The sequence below is a fragment of the Macrosteles quadrilineatus genome, unplaced genomic scaffold (assembly GCF_028750875.1).
Source record: "Macrosteles quadrilineatus isolate MER2022 unplaced genomic scaffold, UCM_ALF_1.0 Scaffold_8__2_contigs__length_117827958, whole genome shotgun sequence".
NCBI lineage: Eukaryota > Metazoa > Arthropoda > Insecta > Hemiptera > Cicadellidae > Macrosteles > Macrosteles quadrilineatus.
This window is the reverse complement of record NW_026542601.1, coordinates 100,217,802-100,240,866: the sequence shown is the minus strand read 5'-3', so window position 1 is coordinate 100,240,866 and position 23,065 is coordinate 100,217,802. Positions and strand designations below refer to the sequence as shown.

Sequence of the window (23,065 nt, the reverse complement as noted above, 5' to 3'; positions counted from 1 at the left end):
GTAAATGGGAACCAATTCACAATACACATCCTTTTTTAACGGTTATCGAGAATGTTATGTAAATGGAAACAATAAAGGAGACAATTGCACTTTGCATGTTAATAACAGTTTAAGTTGCGTGCTTTTAAGTATTACAGAGTAGTGTACGGTTTCAAATGCGTATTTTATACATTTTATCCGGACTCATTTATTTCTATAAGGCTAAAGGATGAATAAAATAATTGTTAATAGATTTTTTTTTGACATACGCTGATTGCCTTGGTCTTGTAACATTTACAATCTATATCCATATAGTGACGCATTTTATCAGTTAATATGCCAATAACATTATTCTTGTTTACCCTGATTATGCCAATAATTGTATGCTAATCCATACTTTTAGTACTTACGAAAAAGGGAATGGGAAAAGTAAGTTTCAATATAAGTTTACCCAATAACATTTAGACTTAGGATAACGACGGAGAGATTTATGTGAATATTAGTTGTTTTGACAACTTTCGGCTGTGACTTTACTGTAAATCAAACCATGTGATAACTGTATAGTTTTCATAACCAGTTTCATGACCAAGTAACCGTAAATACCAAGGACAACAAGCTGTTGAAATTGTATTGAATTATCATATATTCTTTCTAGGAAGAAATACCTCATTACCCTATCCAAGATGTACCCCACCTAAGAAAACTGTTTTAACTCTAAATACATCTATCTACATACAGACTCCAAATCTAGATCAAAAGCATTTAAATATGGCTAAAAGATATTGCCAATTTAAATGTCTGGACCATAGTTTCCTTATATTCAACCAAACGTGCCCCTTTAAGGGGAATATTAGTTCTGAAATTGTAATTCAATGCACACACAATCGTAAGCGTGCAGCCACACAAAAATTAAGAGCTTATAGAGTTACTATTGACACCACTTACTTATCTGTAAATCATTTTTACAAATGTGAAACCGCATATATTAGAATTAGCCATGACAGAAAGGTCGTTTAAGTTTTACAAGCCGGTACATATTTAGAGTTGTATACCATAAAATGTTATACAGGGTTGGGCAAATGTGTGGATACCCCTAGTTAACTTTTTAACGCGTTGCAATAGGAAAACCAAACTCAGCACATATTTACAACATAAGAAATTAAACTTTTTCATCAAAGTTACAACTTTGCCCCAGCCCCCAAAATGGGGTATTTTGGGGGCAGCCCCAAATTTTCAAATGTAAACACCTATCATGTGACCCATTATTTTAAAGGGTTTATCAAGGGAAATTGAATGGCGCAAACCAGAGGTCAATATCACACGCCTAATCAAAATGGCAGCCATTTTAATTATTTAAGATGAGCAATCATGATAAAGTCTAGACACCCCCAGTTAACTTAAAAAATTAAATATTTTAATGCTGACCAAAAGGTGAATTCTCTTTTTTCATAAAGGTATGCTGAGTTTAGTTTTCCTGCTATAACCTGTTAAAAAATTAATAGGGGATATTCCAAAATGACTGCCATTTTGATTAGGGGTGCGATATTGACCTCTAGTTTGTGCCATTTAATTTGTCTTGAGAAACCATCTAAAATGAGGGGTCACATGATAGGTGTTTACTTTTAAAAATTTGGGGCTGCCCCCAAAATACCCCTTTTTGGGGGCTGGGGCAAAGTTGTAACTTTGATGAAAAAGTGCAATTTCTTATGTTGTAAATATGTGTCGAGTTAGGTTTTCCTATTGCAACGCGTTAAAAAGTTAACTAGGGGTATCCACACTTTTGCCCAACCCTGTATTGCACTGTAATGCATTAACTACAGTATAAACAATAAAATATAAACCTACTTCATCATTTACATTCCAAAACCTAAATGGAAACGAAGTGTATCCTCCCTTTGGAAATAATATTAGGACGCCTGTAAAAGAAGCTTACGTCTTAGAGCAGTCGTGATAAATTTGCATTTGCTGGTGTTTGTCATTTAAGCAGTCGAGGGTCAGGAAGGGTTTCTGCTTCCGTTTCGGAAAACTCTTGACAGTGAAAACGTTTATTTATCACTTTATAAAAAAAACTGTCGCATGTAAGTTTTGTGAGTTATACACTTCTTTTCCGGAGTAGTCTTAAAAATATATTTGATCTTTTTTGCATTTTCTGACAGAATAAATGCATTAATAAAAAAAAACTATAAAAAACATAATTTACTACATATGAACTGATAACGAAAATACCTTATTTCATTGAAACAGAAATCACGAAATATGTATTACGCCATTCGATATTGAACACTAAATTGGTTCTATTAAATTAAATAAATATTCGGTTGCTTTTACACGCATTCATTTGTATTCAAACTTTCCTTATTGCTAGCCTTTGGAACCCAATAGAAATGTTAGCACAATGTGTGCTATTTTGAGAAACGCTGGATTTACAATGGATTATACATTGTTATCGTCCTTGTTTGACCAGCCTTTGTTGACCTTTGTCCATTATACAGTATGGCCGAGGTATGCCCATACCTGTCCAGTTATTATACCTCGGGGAGGTCACTGTTATCGTTGTTCATCTCATAAAGCAATCTTAGTAGGATATCAGTAAAGTTGCCTCTGTAACCATGATAAGTTAGTTTACGTGTATATAAATATTGGGTAGAGTAGATAAAATCTAATGCAGTATTGATAAAAACAATCTTCTACCAGACTAATAAAACAGGGAGCAAATAAAATTAGTTTTGTATTACAAGTTTCGTACAACTACCCTACGTCTTTTGGTGGAACGTGTCTCTTCTACAGACAGTTCTATGAATACCCCCAAAAGAAATGGTGGGCTATTTTTTACTTCAACTCTTTCTTTTCCAAATACATTTATACATGTTAATCTAAGGCTCTGAACCAACAGAGTTCAAGATCAATAATAAGATATTGTTGTAATGTTTGGTATTTAAAACCGGTGATTCAAAGACAGAATTCCTTCGCTGCAACTAAAATCACCCGTATTTCTTTTAGTAATTGAGAATTCATATGCTATACAAATTCAAGGGCCAATTATTGAAAAGTTACTATGTTCTTGTTGTTTCTAAATACTACATGAATAATTGAAATTATAAAATATATAATATTTACCAAAAAAATAAAAGCTAACTTAAAAACTATGTTTTGTATTTTGTAATGTTATACAAATTAAAGGGTAGATTTAATAAGACCCAAAGTGTTTACATGTATTTTGTGTAAATCTGAGGTCTTTCTAATAATTCATAAATCGATTAGCTGCTAGATTTCGTCACCCTTACACTCCGCTCGGACCCTACACTCCACCTGGACCCTTTTGTGTACATGCTTTATCTGCATCTTCCATCCAGGACTTTTGTCAGGGATTTCATAATTCATTCCAAGAAGGCTACGCAAAAATCTAATTCTTTAAATGGAGTTACCAGATACAAGGATATTTCATTGGATAAATAAACGTATAACCTATGTTACTTTTGTTAATAACATGTGTAATATTATCAATAATATTTTTAGATCGGTGGCAGTAAAAATATCATTGTTAATATTACACATGTTATTAACAAAGTGGCATATAATGTGAACTACACAATCAATTTTTTTCTGGTTAACAATTGTTTCATTCACTGGAAGTAATTATATTCCTTCCATTGTTAAGTCAATGGCATAGTACTTTCGTAAATACTCTAGGTATTCTGGGTTCATAGATTAACATTTAATTGCAAACTCATAGAAATGGCCAATGGACATACATATGACTAGCTTACTTGGGCCATTATTCATGACCCTTTTGTTTATTGAATCAAAGAAATAAACTATTGTTTTATCAATTAGTTTTTAGATAGTTTTCGAATGGATTTTCAGAAATCTAGTAAAACCAATACCTTTACCAATACCAATACCAATACAACCAATACCAATACCAATAAAACCAATACCAATAACTATGCTACTGTTGATCTGCAACTGGCTGTTAATTATAAAGATATAAGTTTTCCTATATTTCTTGCCTTGATAATAGTTGCACTTGTTAAGAAGAGTCAGTACAATCAAGTGGTATGTATTAAGATTAATGCTATATTTTTGTGTTTCAATTTTTCTTTAAGATAGAAACGTTATGTTATCATTCCAATACCAATATTCTCGCTAAAAGAGCACGTCACTGTTCTTAATGTATTTTCCTACATTTACTGGATGTAATTTGCTAATGTTAAAAGTTTAATCAGAGCACACAGTCGGATGATTACTGATTCGTGATAATGACTCTGTGACGTGTTTCATACTTTTATTTTTGATTTGATACAGTGGGGATGTTAATATTGTAATACCAAAGATTTATCTAGGTGACTGTTGGTTTTTTTGAGGGAGCGATTTGAAACTATACATTGATATTAATCTTCAGTAAGTATAATATTCATTGATATATGCATTATCACTTTAATATAACCTGTGTTAAGTTGGATAGAAAATCAAATAAAAGAATAAGTAGCATTATATTGGGTAGTGGTGTTAAGAATACTTTATTAACATTATAAACTCGTCAAAGCATAATTGGTATCAGATTGATAACGGAAACCTAATTTAACGTCGATGCTTTCATTACATCACAGATCTCATCACTACTAACCTCAAAATCCACATGTAATCGGATTTTACTGGCTTACTTCATTAGGAATACATTAGTGCAATACTATATAAGTTACACCCAGTCGTTCAAGGTTCATTTGAACTACTTTTCTATGAGGTTACTCTTCATCTCTACGTGGTTAGAGGCGAAGACTGCAGAAGAAGGTTCTGAGAGTCATAAAATCTATTGTCTGGCGTGAACATAGCAAGCCCATCTTCAGGAGGATAAGCGTGCCTGTGGTCTATCCTTTGCACATATCCTCGTTGGTATGCGTAAAAAGGACTACCATAAGTGATTCCTACCACTACGCTATGTGGCAACACATAGTTGCAGTATAGCTAACTTACCTAGTTATCGCCTAACGAGCAGCCAACGCCTCTTCACCCGTAAAGACATTGGTGTTGTATTAACATGCCAGAGAGCCTGAAAACCCTTGAACCTAAGATCTTGAAACCAGCAAATTTCAGTTGAATAAAAAAATCAACTCATCCAGTTGGCCTATTACATCGTTGACTCCTTCTGTCCACCTGCTAAATCGTAAGTTTATATACTTTTCTTTTATTGCCGTTGCATTTTACCTTGCAAAATTGTTTGAACTGTAAATTTTGACAATATATATTTGCATTTTTATTTAACAGTTAAAAACAGTGAACGGAGTCAAAAAAAATATGTATAAATTAAGCTACAGCAAGCAAAAATTTTTATTTTTATAGACATGCAACTTAAGATCAGCAAGGTATGCTACCAGTTCATCCGTGAGTGAATTATAGTTTGAGTTGATGAGGATGATCAAAGATGTCTCTTGGAACCTGTTCAGACAATTGACATAATGGTGCTATCTTGGCACAATTCCACTTGTACTACTAATAAAGGATCCCCAGCTTACTATATGATTCTCAACGGTGTCATTTAGATTACGTTTATTCACAAAATTACTACAAGTAGTAGGTTCTTTTACTAAGTGCACATTCAATATAATGTAATTTAGCTTTCATTCAGGACATTGAATCAGACAACTCTTTTATCTTAGCTCAAACTATCCAAATAGCTTTTCGCTTTTTTCGTTTTGAGGTGATCCATTGTTTTAAGGCAAATCATTGTTTTGTGGATAAATATTGTTCTGAGGTAAAATATTGTTTTGAGGTGAAATATTGTTCTGAGGTAAAATATTGTTTTGAGGTAAATCATGGTTTTGAGGTAAAGTATTGTTTTGAGGTAAAATATTGTGTTTTGTTTTGAGATAAAATCTTGTTTTGAGTTAAATTATTGTTTTGAGGTAATCCATTGTTTTGAGGTAAAGTATTGTTTTGTGGTAACCCATTGTTTTAAGTTAAAATATTGTTTTGAGGTGATCCATTGTTTTGGATTAAATTATTGTTTTGAGTTAAATTATTGTTTTGAGGTGATATATTGTTTTGAGGTAAATTATTGTTTTTTTAAGTTAAGTATTGTTTTGAGGTTAAATATTGTTCTGAGTTAAATTATTGTTTTGAGGTGATCCATTGTTTTGATGTTAATTATTGTTTTGATATTAATTATTGTTTTGAGGTAAAGCATTGTTTTGAGGTAAAGTATTGCTTTGAGTTAAATTATTGTTTTGAGGTGAAATATTGTTTTGTGGTAACCCATTGTTTTGAGTTAAAATATTGTTTTGTGGTATTCCATTGTTTTGAGGTGAAATATTATTTGAGGTAAAATATTGTTTTGAGTCAAATTATTTTTTTAAAGTGAACCATTGTTTTGAGGTAAAATATTGTTTGAGGTTACCCATTGTTTTGAGGTAAATTATGGTTTTGAGGTAAATTATTGTTTTTGAAGTGAAGTATTGTTTTGCGTTAAAATTATTGTTTTGAGGTGATCCATTGTTTGGAGGTTAAATATTGTTTTGAGGTAAAGTATTGTTCTGAGTTAAAATTATTGTTTAGAGGTGATTCATTGTTTTGAGGTTAAATATTGTTTTGAGGTAAAACATTGTTCTGAGGAAAAATATTGTTTTGTGTTAAAATTATTGCTTTGAGTTAAAATTGTTGTTTTGAGGTGATCTATTGTTTTGAGGTTAAATATTGTTTTGAGGTAAAGTATTGTTCTGAGTTAAAATTGTTGTTTTGAGATGATTCATTGTTTTGAGGTAAAACATTGTTTTAAGGTAAAATATTGTTTTGAGTTAAAATCGTTGTTTTGAGGTGATCTATTGTTTTGAGGTAAAATATTGTTTTAAGGTGGTCCATTGTTTTGAGATTAAATATTGTTTTGAGGTAACCCATTGTTTTGAGTTTAAATATTGTTTTGAGGAGATCCATTGTTTTGAGGTTAAATATTATTTTGTGGTATTCCATTGTTTTGGATTAAATTATTGTTTTGAGGTGAAATATTGTTTTTTAGGTAAATTATTGTTTTTGAGGTAAAGTATTGTTTTGAGGTAAACTATTTTTGAGTTAAATTATTTTTTTGAGGTGAAATATTGTTTTGTGATAAAATACTTGTTTTGAGGTAAAATATTGTTTTGAGGTGATCCATTGTTTTGAGATTATATATTGTTTTAAGTTAAATTATTGTTTTTAAGTGATGCATTGTATTGAGGTAAAATGTTGTTTTTAAATTAAATTATTGTTTTGAGGTGAAATGTTGTTTGAGGTAAAATATTGTTTGAGGTAAAATATTGTTTTGAGTCAAATTATTGTTTTAAAGTGATCCATTGTTTTGAGGTAAAATATTGTTTTGAGGTAACCCATTGTTTTGAGGTAAATTATGGTTTTGAGGTAAATTATTGTTTTTGAGGTAAAATATTGTTTTGATCTAAAATTATTGTTTTGAGGTGATCCATTGTTTTGAGGTTAAATATTGTTTTTAGTCAATACAATATTATTGTTTTGCTTCGTTATTATTTGAATACAATTAAATTAGTCCATTTTAGGTAAAATATTGTTTTGAGGTGAAATATTGTTTTGAGTTAAATAATTGTTTTGAGGTGATCCATTGATTTGAGGTTAAATATTGTTTTGAGGTAAAGTATTGTTCTGAGTTAAAGTTATTGTTTTAATTTAAAATTATTGTTTTGAGGTTTAATATTGTTTTGAGGTAAAACATTGTTCCGAGGTAAAATATTGTTTCGAGTTAAAATTATTGTTTTGAGGTGGAATATTGTTTTGTGGTATTCCATTGTTTTGAGGTAAAATATTGTTTTGAGTTAAAGTTATTGTTTTGAGGTAAAGAATTGTTCTGAGGCAAAATATTGTTTTGAGTTAAAATTATTGTTTTGGGTTAAATTATTGTTTTAAGGTGATCCATTGATTGTTTTAAGGTAAAATATTGTTTTGAAGTAAAATATTGTTTTGAGTTTAAATTATTTTTTCGAGGTGATCTATTGTTTTGAGATTAAATATTGGTTTGAAGTAAAATATTGTTTTGAGGTGAAATATTGTTTTGAGTTAAATTATTGTTTTGAGGTTAAACATTGTTTTGAGGTAAAATATTGTCTTGAGGTAAATTATGGTTTTGAGGTAAAGTATAGTTTTGCGGTGAATTATTGTTTTGAGTTAAATTATTGTTTTGAGGTGAAATATTGTTTTGTGGTAAGCCATTGTTTTGAGTTAAAATATTGTTTTGTGGTATTCCATTGTTTTGAGGTAAAATATTGTTTTAAAGTAAAATATTGTTTTGAGGGAAAATATTATTTTGAGTTAAAATTATTGTTTTGAGTTAAATTATTGTTTTAATGTAAAATATAGTTTTTTGTATGGATCACCTCACCATTGTTTTGAGGTAAAATATTGTTTTAAGTAAAATATTGTTTTGAGTTAAAATTATTGTTTTGAGGTGATCCATTGTTTTGAGGTTAAATATTGTTTTGAGGTAAAGTATTTTTCTGAGTTAAAATTATTGTTATTAGGTGATCCATTGTTTTGAGGTTTAATAATTTTTGAGGTTAAATATTGTTTTGAGGTAAAGTATTGTTTTGAGGAAAAATATTGTTTTGAGGTTTGATATTGTTTTGAGGCAAAATATTGTTTTGAGGTTTGATATTGTTTTGAGGCAAAATATTGTTTACTTCAAAACGATATTTCAACTCAAAACAATATTTAACCTCAAAACAATAATTTATACTATAGGTAATGTAGTATAGTTAAGTTTATGGTTAATGTTTAAAGTAAACTTATTATATTGCTATGGATTTGTTTTATCATATTCTTATGTTTTATCTATATTTTATTGCATTTGTTGTTCCTAAAACGTATTTTATCATAACTTTTTTCACTTTAAGCTTCTCTATCCAATATATTTAAAGGTAACCAATTGTGTAAATTGATTTTTTTATAGAAATTATCGAAAGTTATTGGTAAAAATATAGATTACTAAGCCCATATTAAAAAGCCGATAAAAATTTTTGTCTTCGTTATTATTTGAATACAATTAAATTAGTCCATTTCAGTTTATCTTTACAGGGTTGTTTATCTCACTACAAAACTGGTTAGTGTGTACTGGAATACCAGTTGCATAACTCTTATATCCGAAAGCAATATTTGAAATGAACACAGCACCACAGGGTACTTTTTATGACATCAACTAGAATTGTTCTGCTACAGGATGAACAGTTAGCAGATTAAATCGTAAAGTAACCAAGCTACGTCGTGATTGGTGATAACTGTGGGGTAAATGGCGCAGTTCCGTGTGTGAGGGTGATTCTACCCCGGGATATCTCGGTGAGATTAAAATTCTACTGTATATTTTCTATGTATTGTAAAATTTTCGGCTACAGGAATTTTATTTATTTATTAACGAAAACTATTTTTTATGGACTAAAATCTATGGATATCAAGATTCCATAAGCTTGCTACTAAAATCAATTAACAAACGAAACATAATGTATTTGAATTTTGCATCAGTTTAGTTTGAAAAATCCAATATATTTCGAGTTCAGTGCACATGAAAATGTTTATAAAACAAGTATGTATGCAGGCCTAGTTAGATTTATGGGCTAATAAATATCTGTGTGTTTATATTTTAAGAGTATTCCTACGGGATATAACCAGCTTTTGTAAACCTACTCTCTAACTGTATCTCCTTTCAATGCACTTTAAACTAATATAAGTCCTGCATGGTCAGTTATTATCTTATTTTGGCACTAAGCAACAATACTGCAGCTATATGGTTGGTTAGAAAGGGTCTTGGTGTAATTTATGTCTTGTCTTCAACACACTACTTCCTATCCTACAATGCACAACTACTCTACATTAAGACCAATTTCCAAGCTTCTTTCTAAGTAGTAGAAGTATTTCTTTTAACTCAAGTATTTTCTTATTTCCATTTTTGTAATTTTAGTCTTACAACAATTTGATGGTGAACTGTATTAAATAATCATGTTAAAAATGTTTCTAGTATGCCTATTGCTTTGGAAACTTCACTCACCCCATTATTTTTTATGTTACTTATAGCGAAAGAAGAAAGCTATCGAATAAGAGTGTTCATTTATGGCATTTCACAATGTATTCGTTCGCAATGTGTTAACGTTTAATGAGTCAAAACCAATTCATAAACAATAAAATTGTCCATTTAAAATCAATAATTTAAAATAACATAACAAATGTAACAGATTTTTAATGACATCTCGATTAAAAAAAAATATTTTATATAAAATAGCCAAAATACTGTATTCTGTACACTATTTGGTCATGTAAAAACTTACATCCTTTTGTTGAATGCAAATAAACAAACAAGTTAATGGAATGCACAGTGAAAATACATTGTGATATTACATTGATAATTTGTATTTGATGTAACATTAATAGGTAATAAGACCTTGGGATATAATATCAGTTTTGAAATTGTATTATTATTTTTTATAGGGCGAAGATAATAACCCATTGGTGAAGATAGAAATGTTTTCGTACAATCTCGTATCTTGTGATTAGTCCGTAATAGAGTGCGTGTTTAATATCCACGTGGATTAAACCACAACAATTACTGTGAATGGGGACCAATACTCATTCTTTTTTAACGGTTATTGAGCATTTTATATAAAGGGAAACCGTTATAGAAGCAATTGCACTTTGCATGATAATAGCAGTATTCGGTGAGTATTTCCTAGAATATTAAAGGACAATAGAATAATTCTATTAAAATTATATAGAGTTATATTATATAACTTAACTTTAAGGTAAAGTTAGACATGGCGATTTTTTGTTTTGTTATTATATAAATTTATATAATATACGGACTTTAATACACTCGTGAAGATAAGAAATTATAATTGTACGAGCGTAGGTTATCCGATGCTGTAGGGGATGAAAACTTCAGATATTATTAAGTTTGTTGATAGATTAAAATGTATAAAGAATACTTATAATATTTATTAAAATTGGCCACGTATATAACGTTAGAGTATTTACTAAACTGGTTTTATCTTTCAACGACACATCAATATACATTTTGTAATTTCTGTCATTAGTGGTTTTAATATGTTTATCATCGTATTGTATACCATAACCCCATAGTTTTACTTCTGACAAAGATGTAATTGCATAAAGGATGTTTTTTACAACGTTTGTTTAAGAATATGTAGTATTTTAATGAACGTGCCAATTTATGGAAGTTCTTGCAATCCAAACGATGCTTGCGTTTACTTCATTCAAGAGGATATAGTGTTATGATATCTAATATATAAAATAATCTAAATATAAATCTAAATAATCTAAATAATATAAAATAAAATATAGTACTTGCCTTTAAATCTGAGGATTGCTGGTTCAATTCAAAGCGGTGTCAATTTGTATACCAAGAGGCCTAGTTTCAAGATATCACTGTTTCGTTAATTGATAGTGTTATCTTTCAAAAGCTAGAATATAGATAATAACTAGACTAGGGCTTAGCTTGGCCGTTAAAAAAACCCCTTAAAAACGCTCACTGTAAAACAATATGGTAGCTTTAGTATATTCTTATTATAAGCTTGATCACGTTTTTCACTGCACAGCTCTATGCCTCATCGTGACGATGCTATATGGTTTCTAATGACGTTTGGTACGTTATATCATTGACTTTATATCTCTACACGTGTAGAGATATAAAGTCAATGGTTATATTTCCGACATCTTCTTAAATCGTTTGAGCCTACTCTACCTAAAACAGTCAATACAGTCAATGGTTGAATAGTCTTTGCATGTCTTCAAAAAATTTTTATTACGAAATTAAGCTCGAAAACTATAAACAGCAACCAAGTTAGCTTGTGTTCGATATGTACTCGCCATAATAAGTAGTCATCAATAAGTGGTACATTAATATTTACTGTGAACAAAAATTACCGCATTAATTGTAGCATGCCAAGAGCAAAACAAATCATACATTTTTTTATTATTATATACGTTTTTGTGTAAATAATTCCCAAATAGAGGAAAACGCAACTCTACCTAAAAAATCTTGTTAAGATAAAGTGAACCTACAACTTAAGCTCTGCTCCGATCCGAAGTGAGGTTCTCGGTATATACATTTATGCCTAAATTTTGTTGGCAACTTGCTCATTTAAAACCTAGGCTATTCTCTAATAGTTCAACCAGAATTTAATTTAAAAAATATAGGTTTTTATTTAATTAAAAAATATTTCTTTTAAAGTGCATTGAAAGGAGATACAGATAGAGAGTAGGTTTACAAAAGCTGGTTATGTCCCGTAGGAATACTCTTAAAATGCACACACATTTTATCAGCCCATAAATCTATCTGGACATGCATACATATATGTTTTTTTATAAATATTTGAATTCACCCTGAACTTGAAATATATTAGATTTTTCAAACTAAACTCATGCAAAATTAAAATACATTATGTTTCGTTTGCTAACTAATTGGTTATGGTAGCTAGCTTATGGAATGTTGATATCCGTAGATTTTAGTTTGTAAAAAAGAGTTTCGTCAATAAATAAATAAAAATTCCTTTAGATGAAAACTCTAGATACTCTACATACATAGAAAATATACAGTAGAATTTTAATATCGGTGATTTCCCGGGGTAGAATCACCCTCACACACGGAACTGCGCCATTTACCCCACAGTTATCACCAGTCATGACGTTAACTTGGTTACTTTACGATTTAATCTGCTAACTGTTCATCCTGTAGCAGAACAATTCCAGTTGATGTCATAAACAGTACCCTGTAGTGCTGTATTCATTTCAAATATTGCTTTCAGTTATAAGAGTTATGCAACTGGGATTCCAGTACACACTAACCAGTTTTGTAGTGAGATAAACAACCCTGTAAAGATAAACCAAATAACTAAATTTTGTTAAAATTTTTATCAATATAGGCTTTGTAATATATATTTTTACGAACAACTTTCTATTATTTCTAAAAACAAATTATACAATTGGTTATTATTAGTACCTTTGAATTAATTCGATAGAGAAGCTTCAAGTGAAAAAATATGATAAAATACGTTACAGGAAAAAATAATGCAATAAAACATAAATAAAACATAAAAATACGACAAAACAAATCCATAGCAAAATAATAAGAGTAATAATACGACTAGTTTCGGGTTAAATTCCCATTTTCAAATACTTTTCTTGGCAAACATAATTAACAACTACCTGAAAAATATAAAATTACTTTAAACATTAAACAAACGAGAAGAAAAAACAAATATTTACACAATTTACAAATGCGTAAGGCTAGCCAAACACAAAACAAGAACATGTATATTGGTACGAGCATAGGTTAGCCGATGCTAAGGGGTAAATACTTTACATACTATCCGAATTCTGAGTTTGAATGTAACATAATATACATCGATGTCCATAACTTGTTAAAGTAGTTTCTTCAACTGTAAACATAGTTTTTTTTTTCGAACGAAAAAACAATGTCATAATTAATAATACGGTAATTAAATCTTATAAAAAAAATATTATTGTATTTTTTGTCTCGTAGAACGCGATTCTATCACTAAACTGTTCTTTATCTTTTTGTGCCAGTATTTGTTTTTACCTTGTATAACGTTAAAAACGTTTATAATTATTAACAAGAGAATTCCGTATAATATTATTCACTATATGTGTGTATAAAGGTTTTTTTAGGGAGATGATTGGAAATGCTTTTACGCACACAGTTAGCCAGCCTGTAGTGTGAGACTCCTGGATTTATCAGAGTACTCACTAAAAAAAACCCCTCTACTTTGTTGGTCACAGACCTGGGATTGTTTGTCACATTACTTCAAGTCAGACCAACATGTGACCTAAGCCCTCAGGGCTCTCGCCGTTTCTGGCATAAAGATTCTTTATGACCCACACCGCATCCCGGTCAAGGTCGATCAACTTGGATTTTATGTATTGAGGGGTGCCTAAACTCTCTAAGGATGAAATAAAACTTAATTGTTATACAATGTTACTATTAGTAGCAGAAAAAAGTCCAATAAGTAGATAAACATTCAATTTAACATCTAAGAAAAGCACACCCAAAATTTCCAAACTCCCCTAAACATTAAATTCCAACTCAAAAAATACTCGTCAAACAAAAACCACAATCTAATTTCAATTAGGGAAAACACAATTTGGTTTCCGCAAAATATACTAAACAATCCCAAATAATTGAATTAGTCCAAGAACGAGTCTGTAATTAACTGAGTGGATTTGACGATTCACAATAATTAGTTTGGTAGACGACTGACGTCGTATCTGGTGTAGCTGAGGGATGGTTGTACGGTAATTAGCATAGAGTAACCAGCCAGTGGTGGTGGGAGTGGGTGGGTGGTGGTGGGGGAAGACCACCCTCTAGTAGACCAGTCGGTGAATGTTCGCGACCGAGGATGGGTTATGATACAAGTCTTCTCCTCATCGCGTTCTCCCTTGTATATGGTACGTAGTTTTACATTAAATAGTTTAGTTGCTGTTTTAGTTTATTTTTTAAGTACAGTCACTAATTATTTAGGAAATGTTTAGACAGTAAGTAATGGAAATAAAAGTGTTTATAAAGGGATTTGAACATTGTGTATTTATTTTTTAAACAATCTTAATTGATTACATGTGGTAACTAATTTTAGATTTCTCTTTAACGTGATCTCCCCTGTTTACAGTACTACCACGTTGAGTTAAATAGGATTTTTTTTTATTGATTCCAAATATACTTTTTTTAGTTTTGTAACCTATTTCCATAAACTCAATATGAGATGTTATTCAATTTATTTTAACCAAGTAATGCAGGTAAAACTATTTGACAACTTACAGCCTAAGAATTTAGTTTTTAGATAAGTTTTACAAATTGAATAGTAGATACAACACTTTTAATAACTGAAACAATTTTAATAAAAATTAATTTTACAGTTTTTTTTGCAGCAACATATTATTGCTGACGTATCCTTGGATGTGTAGTTATTGTATTATGCCTACCATGATAACGAACAAGTATCGTACCTTAAACTCAGATAGGTGAGGGAAGGATAAGTTATACATGGCCTGTATGCTTTTATTATACTTAAAACGTATATAGTATATGAGCTTTCGGTTATTAAATAATTTTTTTATCTTCACAAGTGTATTAAAACTTGTGAAGATAAGAAATTATTTAATAACTGAAAGTTGTACTGACATAAAACATAAATATAATAGTAACGTAAAGTAAAAACTAAACAAAAAAAAACACTTAAAGCTTATAACAGTTTAGTTTTGTCTAGGGAAAGTTTTGTATCAATTATTTTTATATATCCCGTATAAACAGATCATGCATCCGAAATTATGGCTAGCAATAAATGGAAGCTGGTAATAACAGAACTCATGTATGGAAATATTTTATTTTTATTTTTTAAATTTAAAGCTAAAAAAAATTCTCTAAACTAAACGAATACATATGTAAGTAACATCCTCTGAAATGCATTCGTTTGTCAAGTACGAAAATATTTTATCTTTGACTTTAAGTACTTTACACATAAATGAATAATGTTTATATGAAAACATTCCATATAAATATTATTGTACAGTAATTGAAAATAAATAGATTGATGCTAGAAAATTTAATAAGGTTAAATTAAAAAAGGTTAAAATATAAAACAACCAGAAGCAATGCAGTAAATATTGTTAAGGTATATACCAAACGATTTGTTAAAAATAACATAATTCCAAAACACCTGGTCTATTTGTTTTTCAACTCTTGCTTACTAAACTAAAAACCATTTTATAACCATCCAGTAAAATGGAAATAGTATACACATTGTTTAATACAATAAGGGTCTAAAAAATAAGTAAGCTTACTCACGTATATCGATAGCATATATTATGCTGTAATTAAATTTACAATAGTTTATAAGCAATGTGTCTGAAAACAAACCATCACGACATAAAACAGGGATACATAAAAAATAATTATATAGCATAATTAAGTTTAAACTAAAAAAATACTTCAGTTTACGGACGATTATATTGGTTATATCAACAAATTATGGAAGTAATGATAATTTTCAAAGTTATACTGACTATATACGTTGATGGCATATTCAAACGTATCGCTGTCCGTTTTAGTTTGATAATCCAGTCGCAACGGCGTCCAAATCTCGTAGTTGGTATTCAAATGACCAGTCCAGAAATTCCAGCATTTGGCCTCCCTCCAGTGCTTTTTGTTTCCGGCCCGTTTTATGCCCTCTATCTCTGTTCATCTCCACCCGTGTTTCCAAGTTTTGTTTAGCAAATGGATTTATACAAATCCTAAATTGTTTATGGTTTTTATGTTTTGGGACTTCTCTCTGTGGTTATGTTTTTTGTAAATGGGTTTTTTCGACAAAACGTTGGCCGTATCCGTTAAAAGCATTTTTGTTGTTTTGTTCTGTGAAATTTACTTTTGGGAGTATGAAACTTGTTAGTGTTATTTTGTTATAATGAAACTAATTGCCTGCTGCTACACAGTTACAAGTTCCATCTTTGTTTCATAAATGTTGCTGTTAATATGATCAATTTGTTCCTTACTTAAACGAATTACTTTTTGTGTTATTTGTAAGCAACGAGCGAATAGGGAAAAACAATTCATTTATAATTAATAACATTTATTAAATCACTTAAGTGTAATAAGTTATTGGAAGTTTATAAGTTTGTGTCTTCACGTCGACCAATATTTTGACTATGTGTGTTAGCAATAACATACCACACTAATATAAAGAATTAAGGGTAAAAAAACTATACTATTATAAAATTGAGACCACCTCAATTTTATAATAGTATAGTATATAAAAGTATATAATAGTATATACAGACATCACGTCTGTCTGGGAAGCTGTCACGACTAAAATACTAAACCGATTCAGCAAAAATTAAGCACAAAGATGGTCCACATATCTGGGAATGTCATAGGTCTATTCACTCATCTGAGTTCTTCTCGGGCTACGCCCCTTGGATGTCTAATGGTTTAAGGTGAGGTTTTCAAAAGTAAATATTAATTGGTCTCCATGGAAGCGAGGGAAAATTCCCAATGTTTACCTTTGCGTTAAAACTTTAAGCTTTGAAACTTTGTTTTTTGCGCATTTCACAATTTCAGACAGCTGATCTAAAGAAATCTAGACATATTTTACACAACAATGTGGCAGGATTATTTAATCTACAGCTTTATGATATATTATTTATTATAAATCTATTTCAATGATTATTATTAAACTGATTTTCCTCCCGTAGCGAAGCACGGGTACAGCAGCTATTAATATATAATGCAATAGTATAATTACTTGTGTATCTAAAGGAGCATGCTTGTCTAAATGTTATCTTTGTAATCTATATAAATAAAAACGAATCCCTTTTTTGGTGGTTTTCCATAACTCAAGAACGAGTGCACGGAATTGGATGATTTTTGTTGTTGTGTTCTTTGGTGCCAGGGGAAGGTTTTTATGTAAAGAAATTTATAATCCATCCAACCGTTATTTAGTAATTTGATTTTAAAATTCGAAAAACAATTACCTATACATTAGCTCACTCACTTCAACCTGGAGGCGAGTGAGCGTAGCGAACAAAGTTCAACCAGAACGTGATTGAGCGATGCGAACAAGCTCATCTTGAAAATAAACGAGCGTTTGACATAAAACCACATTATTAGGATAGGACGACGTCTGTCGGATCAGCTAGTTTTAGATTGAATTTAATTTTTTATGCATTTTTCATAAGCATATAGAGCTTGTATCTGACCAGATAATGTAAATTTATCGGATAGTTCCTTTAAATGTATTTTAAAAGAGACGTTAATTATTTCACCTACATGTGCCATATTTCACTACATAGGTAATATACAATGGATAAGGTTAGGTTCCATTTAGTGGACATGTAGTGTGGTATTTGATATTATATAAAATGAATAAATACATTTTGTAATGATTAACCATTTAGGCTCTGCAATTAAAAGAGCAATTTTAAAATTCAACAAAACATTGAAATTGAAAAAAAAAACTAATTGTCAAATCACGATATGTAATCTATGTTGAAATGTTAGTTCCATCCTCAAGCTACTGAGGGAAATGATAAATTCAAAATAGATAGTAACTTGAATCATTCGTTATTTGTTTAAATCTTTTTTAAGTAGCCGAGTGAGTAAATGTTCAGTAACAGACATTATGTAGAGTTGCCAGAGCAGCGCTATCCATCTACTTGCTGCTGTTTTATTCAAGTGTCGCTAGAAGCGTTCTTCTGTCGTTTATAGCTTCTTGTGTAATGACTGATACATCTTCATAACCACACCAGTAGCTCAAGACTACGTATAGTCTACCAAGGTATAGGACATACACTAGATGTATACTATGTAATGACCTCTTCTAAATAGTTTGTAAATGCTCATTTGATGAAAAACAAATCCGTATGCATTAACCCGGTCTTAATATATAAATTATAGGTATTTATTCGTCGACAAAAATTACATAAAACTTTGCAGTTAAGCCTCCCCTAAAATATTTAAAAACAAAATATTTATCTTCACTAAAATCTTTAAAAACAAGAACCTTATGCTTAATAGAAACATATATAATAATATATTCATTTGTAGGCTTATATGTCAGGTGCCATCACTAAATTCTCGATCTTCCAGTGAGAGCAATGTTAAATCGGTATTTACACGGTTTTGGTGGATATCATGCATACAATATTAGCATGGTTATTTTAATAGTGTTAATACTAATTTGACGTGACTCTCAACGAAATACCCAGCATTTGTTTGCTAAATATGAGTTAAGTTTTTTTGTTATTTTTTTACGTATTATAAGGTATTTTAACCTCTAGTAATAAGTTTAGTTTAGTTCAGACTACATATTCAGCAGTTATTACATCAAATGCAACGAGTGTATATTTAGAGGATATGTTTCAAACATATTTTGGATATTATTTGCAAATACCTACTACGCACCAGTATATATATTATTTTAATTAAATCATCAAAACAAAAAATAAATTACTTGGCAAATAACTAGTCCCATACGCATAAGATTCATCTTAAAGGACTGTCTTGGTAACACATAAATGTAGTAGAATGATTGAGCTCCGACCGAATCACCCCTATTTCCGTTCAAGAGAGACATAACATCCATTGTTAAACAGACCAAAGCTATTTGCACACAATGGATGGGTCACTAGTTTGCCCATGATGTACTTCATTGAGTATCTCTTACTTTAATGTCTTTACTGTTAAGACCCTTTAACCATTTAAACTTTAAGACTTAAATGTAAAGACAAGACAAGAATATTTGAATACTCTACGGTGTGGATTGGGAAGGGCAATTTTTGAGGGGGGATGTTTTATATATCGTAATTTGCCAAATAAAATTTATAATTCGACAAAATACGTTGGTTATAAGTTCACGTTTCAAGCAATAAGTTTTCTTTTCAATACATGATAAATAACTACAAACTATATCATTAATCAACACGATAAGAATAATTGTATTCGTCAAGCTAAGTAAGTTTACTGAATTATGTTTCCCCGAAGCAGAACTTTAGTGTGATTATAATAACCTACTTTTGTTTATTATTAAAGTTTAATATTTCTCGTCAAAGGGAAGGAACTTTGAAGAAAAACAAAGCATATTGTATAAAGAAAACATCTTAGTTTCCTCAGTCTCGCTTGTTCAGCAAGTTCTAATGTTTAAGTTTGGAAAATAATTCAACATCGTTGCTAGTTATTGAATATCCTACAAATAATGGAAATATTTAAGGGATCTTGTATTTATTATTAAATATTTATTTTATTTTCTTCCTACAGTTTCTTTTAATAAGATTAATATTACGATTTAATTCTCAGTTTACAGTAAACTTTACAGTTCATCAGAAGGGGTTCCGACGTAATACATTAGTAAAGTAGTAATTTAAGAAATTCTTTGTAAACATTTTCTATCAAGAAGACATTACGATATATATTGTTTAAACAAAATTTGGAATTATCCATATTGTTGAATCCAAAGGAAAAATTTTGTAAGAATAGCCTACTTTTATTTTTCCCCATATAGATAATAAGCTATTACCATATGTAATATGGATAAGACCTAGTCTCAGGACCCTCATTTCGTGTGTTAAATTAGTAGATACATAAACTTAAGTTTTTTTAATTGGCTTGCAAATCAGCATGATCGGATTATGGGAATGGGCTTTTAGGTGGTATACAAATTTGTTTTCGGCATTTTTGACCCTAAAACTTTAAACTTTTCCCTAACCCATTTTGTAGGCCCAAATAAAACAAAATATTGTACATTGAAGCGTGTTTATATGCCTAATTTATTTTTACAGAAAAAGATTAAAAAAAATGTAAATTTTAAATCTTCGTGTTATTCAAATGGAGAAAAAAATTACTGTTATTGTTTGCTTGTTTAAGGATGTGTTTTGATAAAATTTGGCACAAATATTAAAAAAATACCCTAATATATTAACGATCCATGAAAGATACTCTTTTAACCTTCCCTGCAGCAGCAAATCTTAGAATTTGTTAAACTTAGAGTTGTTTAATTGGGAAATAAATATGACGTGTTTAAGGAAATATTTTAGTGAAAATGTCATCAGGAAAATGGAAAACCGCATAGTTTGCATATTTGCTGTGGCACAGTATTTAATACATTTAGTAATGCAGTTTTTTTGTCAACATAAATAGGACACATAATTTATAATATAATTAATAAACATTATGCTATTTTAAGTCATAAGCAATTCAAGTACTTTTTCAATACGTGATCAAAAGTTTTACAGAATTATAAAACAATATTTAGATATTGTCTTGACAATGTAAACAAGGTGATCGTCTTAGAGACACTTCAGCAGCTCTTGTGTTACGCTGCTCTGCGAAATGAACAGTGCGGAGAAGATTAAACTTGAGCGGGCTAAGATGCCTTTGTAGTGGGAAGAAGCTGCACTTTGTTTTAATTAATTATTAACTAATAATATATTCTTAGTAAAACATACATGTTTAATATACAAATTGATGTTTTAAAAATGCATCAGTACCTACCGGTTTATATTATATTTATAAACAAAAAGTAAACTTTCTTATATAGTTGAATGATGATGGAAGAAGCTCTTGCAAAACTTAATAGAATGAACCCTATATTAGGTCTGAATTCAGATGGGTCTGTATTGACAGTTGACTACAGTTAAATCTGTCTGTTTATGAAAATACCATCATTTCATGGAAATAAATTTATAAATCTTGCAAAGTTTTTGATGCATCTTTCCTATGTTAAGCGAAACTTTGTTATTGAAATTTCAAAACATTGTATTTAATTTAGCTTTAAAAATATTCGAACACTACAAGTTTTAAATGGGAACATTAGATTCGTATTTGTGAAGCATTTTAGCTGCTCATTAGTTTAGCAAAAGAAACAAAATTAATTCCATTCTAGGTTTAAGCCAATAGAGTTTCCTTGACTTATTGCCTTTACGCATTGCCTATAATTGGCCTACATATTGACGTCTTAAATCAATAAAATGTGTAAAATTATGTTGTGACTAAGTTTTCCAAAAATTTGGATTTTATTTTGCATACCAACTACAATCAAAATAGAGCTATTTTTTAAACAAATGTATGTCGTATTTTCCTAATCATGTATCAAAGATAACACTTCCCCTCACTTGTATAAATGGAGTGGCGTAGTCTAACAAGTTACTCTCCCTATTTATCAGTCCAAAATCAGCAGGCAATTTACATTGGAAACGTGCTCGTTTGTTGAGCAAGGATTTAATTTATAGCCATGATTTGCATAACGCCCGCAAGTTCACGCTTCGGTTATCATGTTTTCGTAGCTAAGACTTATACAACTCTTTGCCATCCAAAATGTAAAACCCAAAATAAGGGAGTAGTATGTAACATAGTAAGATTTGTCAAGCGGTGTTAAATTAGATGAACGATTGAGCCATATCAAAATTCAATGTGTGTTGGTGTGTTCAATGTTGTGTGCGTGTGTACATGTTCAATGTGTTCAATGTTTATTTAATGTTTTAGCCAACTTTCAACACTATATTTGAACAAATTTTCCTGCTGGTACACATTTTCTATTACAGTATTATCAAGTGGTTTGCTTCTTTCAAAATGTTCTTCTAAAGTATTTATGTGGATACAATAATGCAAAATATACTAACTTAATTAACAATGGAAAAGTAGCCAATGTTCTAACGAAGGATCGTTGTGAATATTCAAAAACAATTTCTTGTCATACGCAAAGTAACACGAGCTAAAGTGTGTGTGTAAAGTGTTGCGAAGCTAATCGGAGACTTCATGTACTAGATCATATGCAATAGGATAATAGTTCCTCGGAAACTGGTTTTCTCCAACGGTTTACTTATTGTTTGTATAAAGTTGCTCATTGAGAATGTGTGGGCTGCAGATTGTGTTTTCTTTCTTAAAGAAGTTATCTAGTATTGTCTCATCTTTGATTTAGTTTCATTCATCAAAAAACGGTTTCATAAATCAAGGACAACAGTTAAATATTATTTTGCTTCCAAGATAAGTACACACAAATATAATATTCAATTATAAATACTACCCCTCAAATGCACCTATAACTAATTGATGAAAACATCTATTTATACTTATGAAAAGAAATTTAAAGCAACTAGTTATTAAAGTTGTTCAGAGAGTTTGTCAAAGTTATAATCAATAAAGTTTAAGTTTAAGACTACAAATTATATAAAAGGGTAAATTATAGAAATTATAAACAGAGGAAGTAATTTAAAAAAATACTACTAATATCAATCAATCGAATAATTTATTGGCAAAATAATTTCCAATAGCAGTTGAATCATATATTTACAATTATACTATTAACTCACATGATAGTAAATATATAAATATATAAGTCTATATAAATATTGTAAGTGACGATCGATTTCGATTGGACACTACAATCTTTAGATGTCTCGTGACCTAACAGTAGCAGTGTAAATATTTGATTTAAGTCTATTTAAACGTATTTGCAGTCGCATTCTGTATATTTAATAATACATTACTTATAAAAAGTTATTTAGAAACCATAAACAATATAGACAA

At 30.0% G+C, this 23,065-nt stretch overlaps 1 protein-coding gene across 2 annotated transcripts in view; it reads left to right on the top strand.

The window, feature by feature from the left end:
• Positions 1-14,381: 14,381 nt before the first annotated feature.
• Positions 14,382-23,065, top strand: part of LOC129001619 (limbic system-associated membrane protein-like) — a 30,167-nt gene continuing 21,483 nt past the window's right edge. For both annotated transcript variants that reach the window (XM_054428983.1, XM_054428982.1), the window contains exon 1: positions 14,382-14,442. In XM_054428983.1, coding sequence (XP_054284958.1) covers positions 14,394-14,442 — 49 coding nt within the window. In that variant the 5' untranslated portion in view covers positions 14,382-14,393. The remainder of the gene's footprint in view (positions 14,443-23,065) is intronic.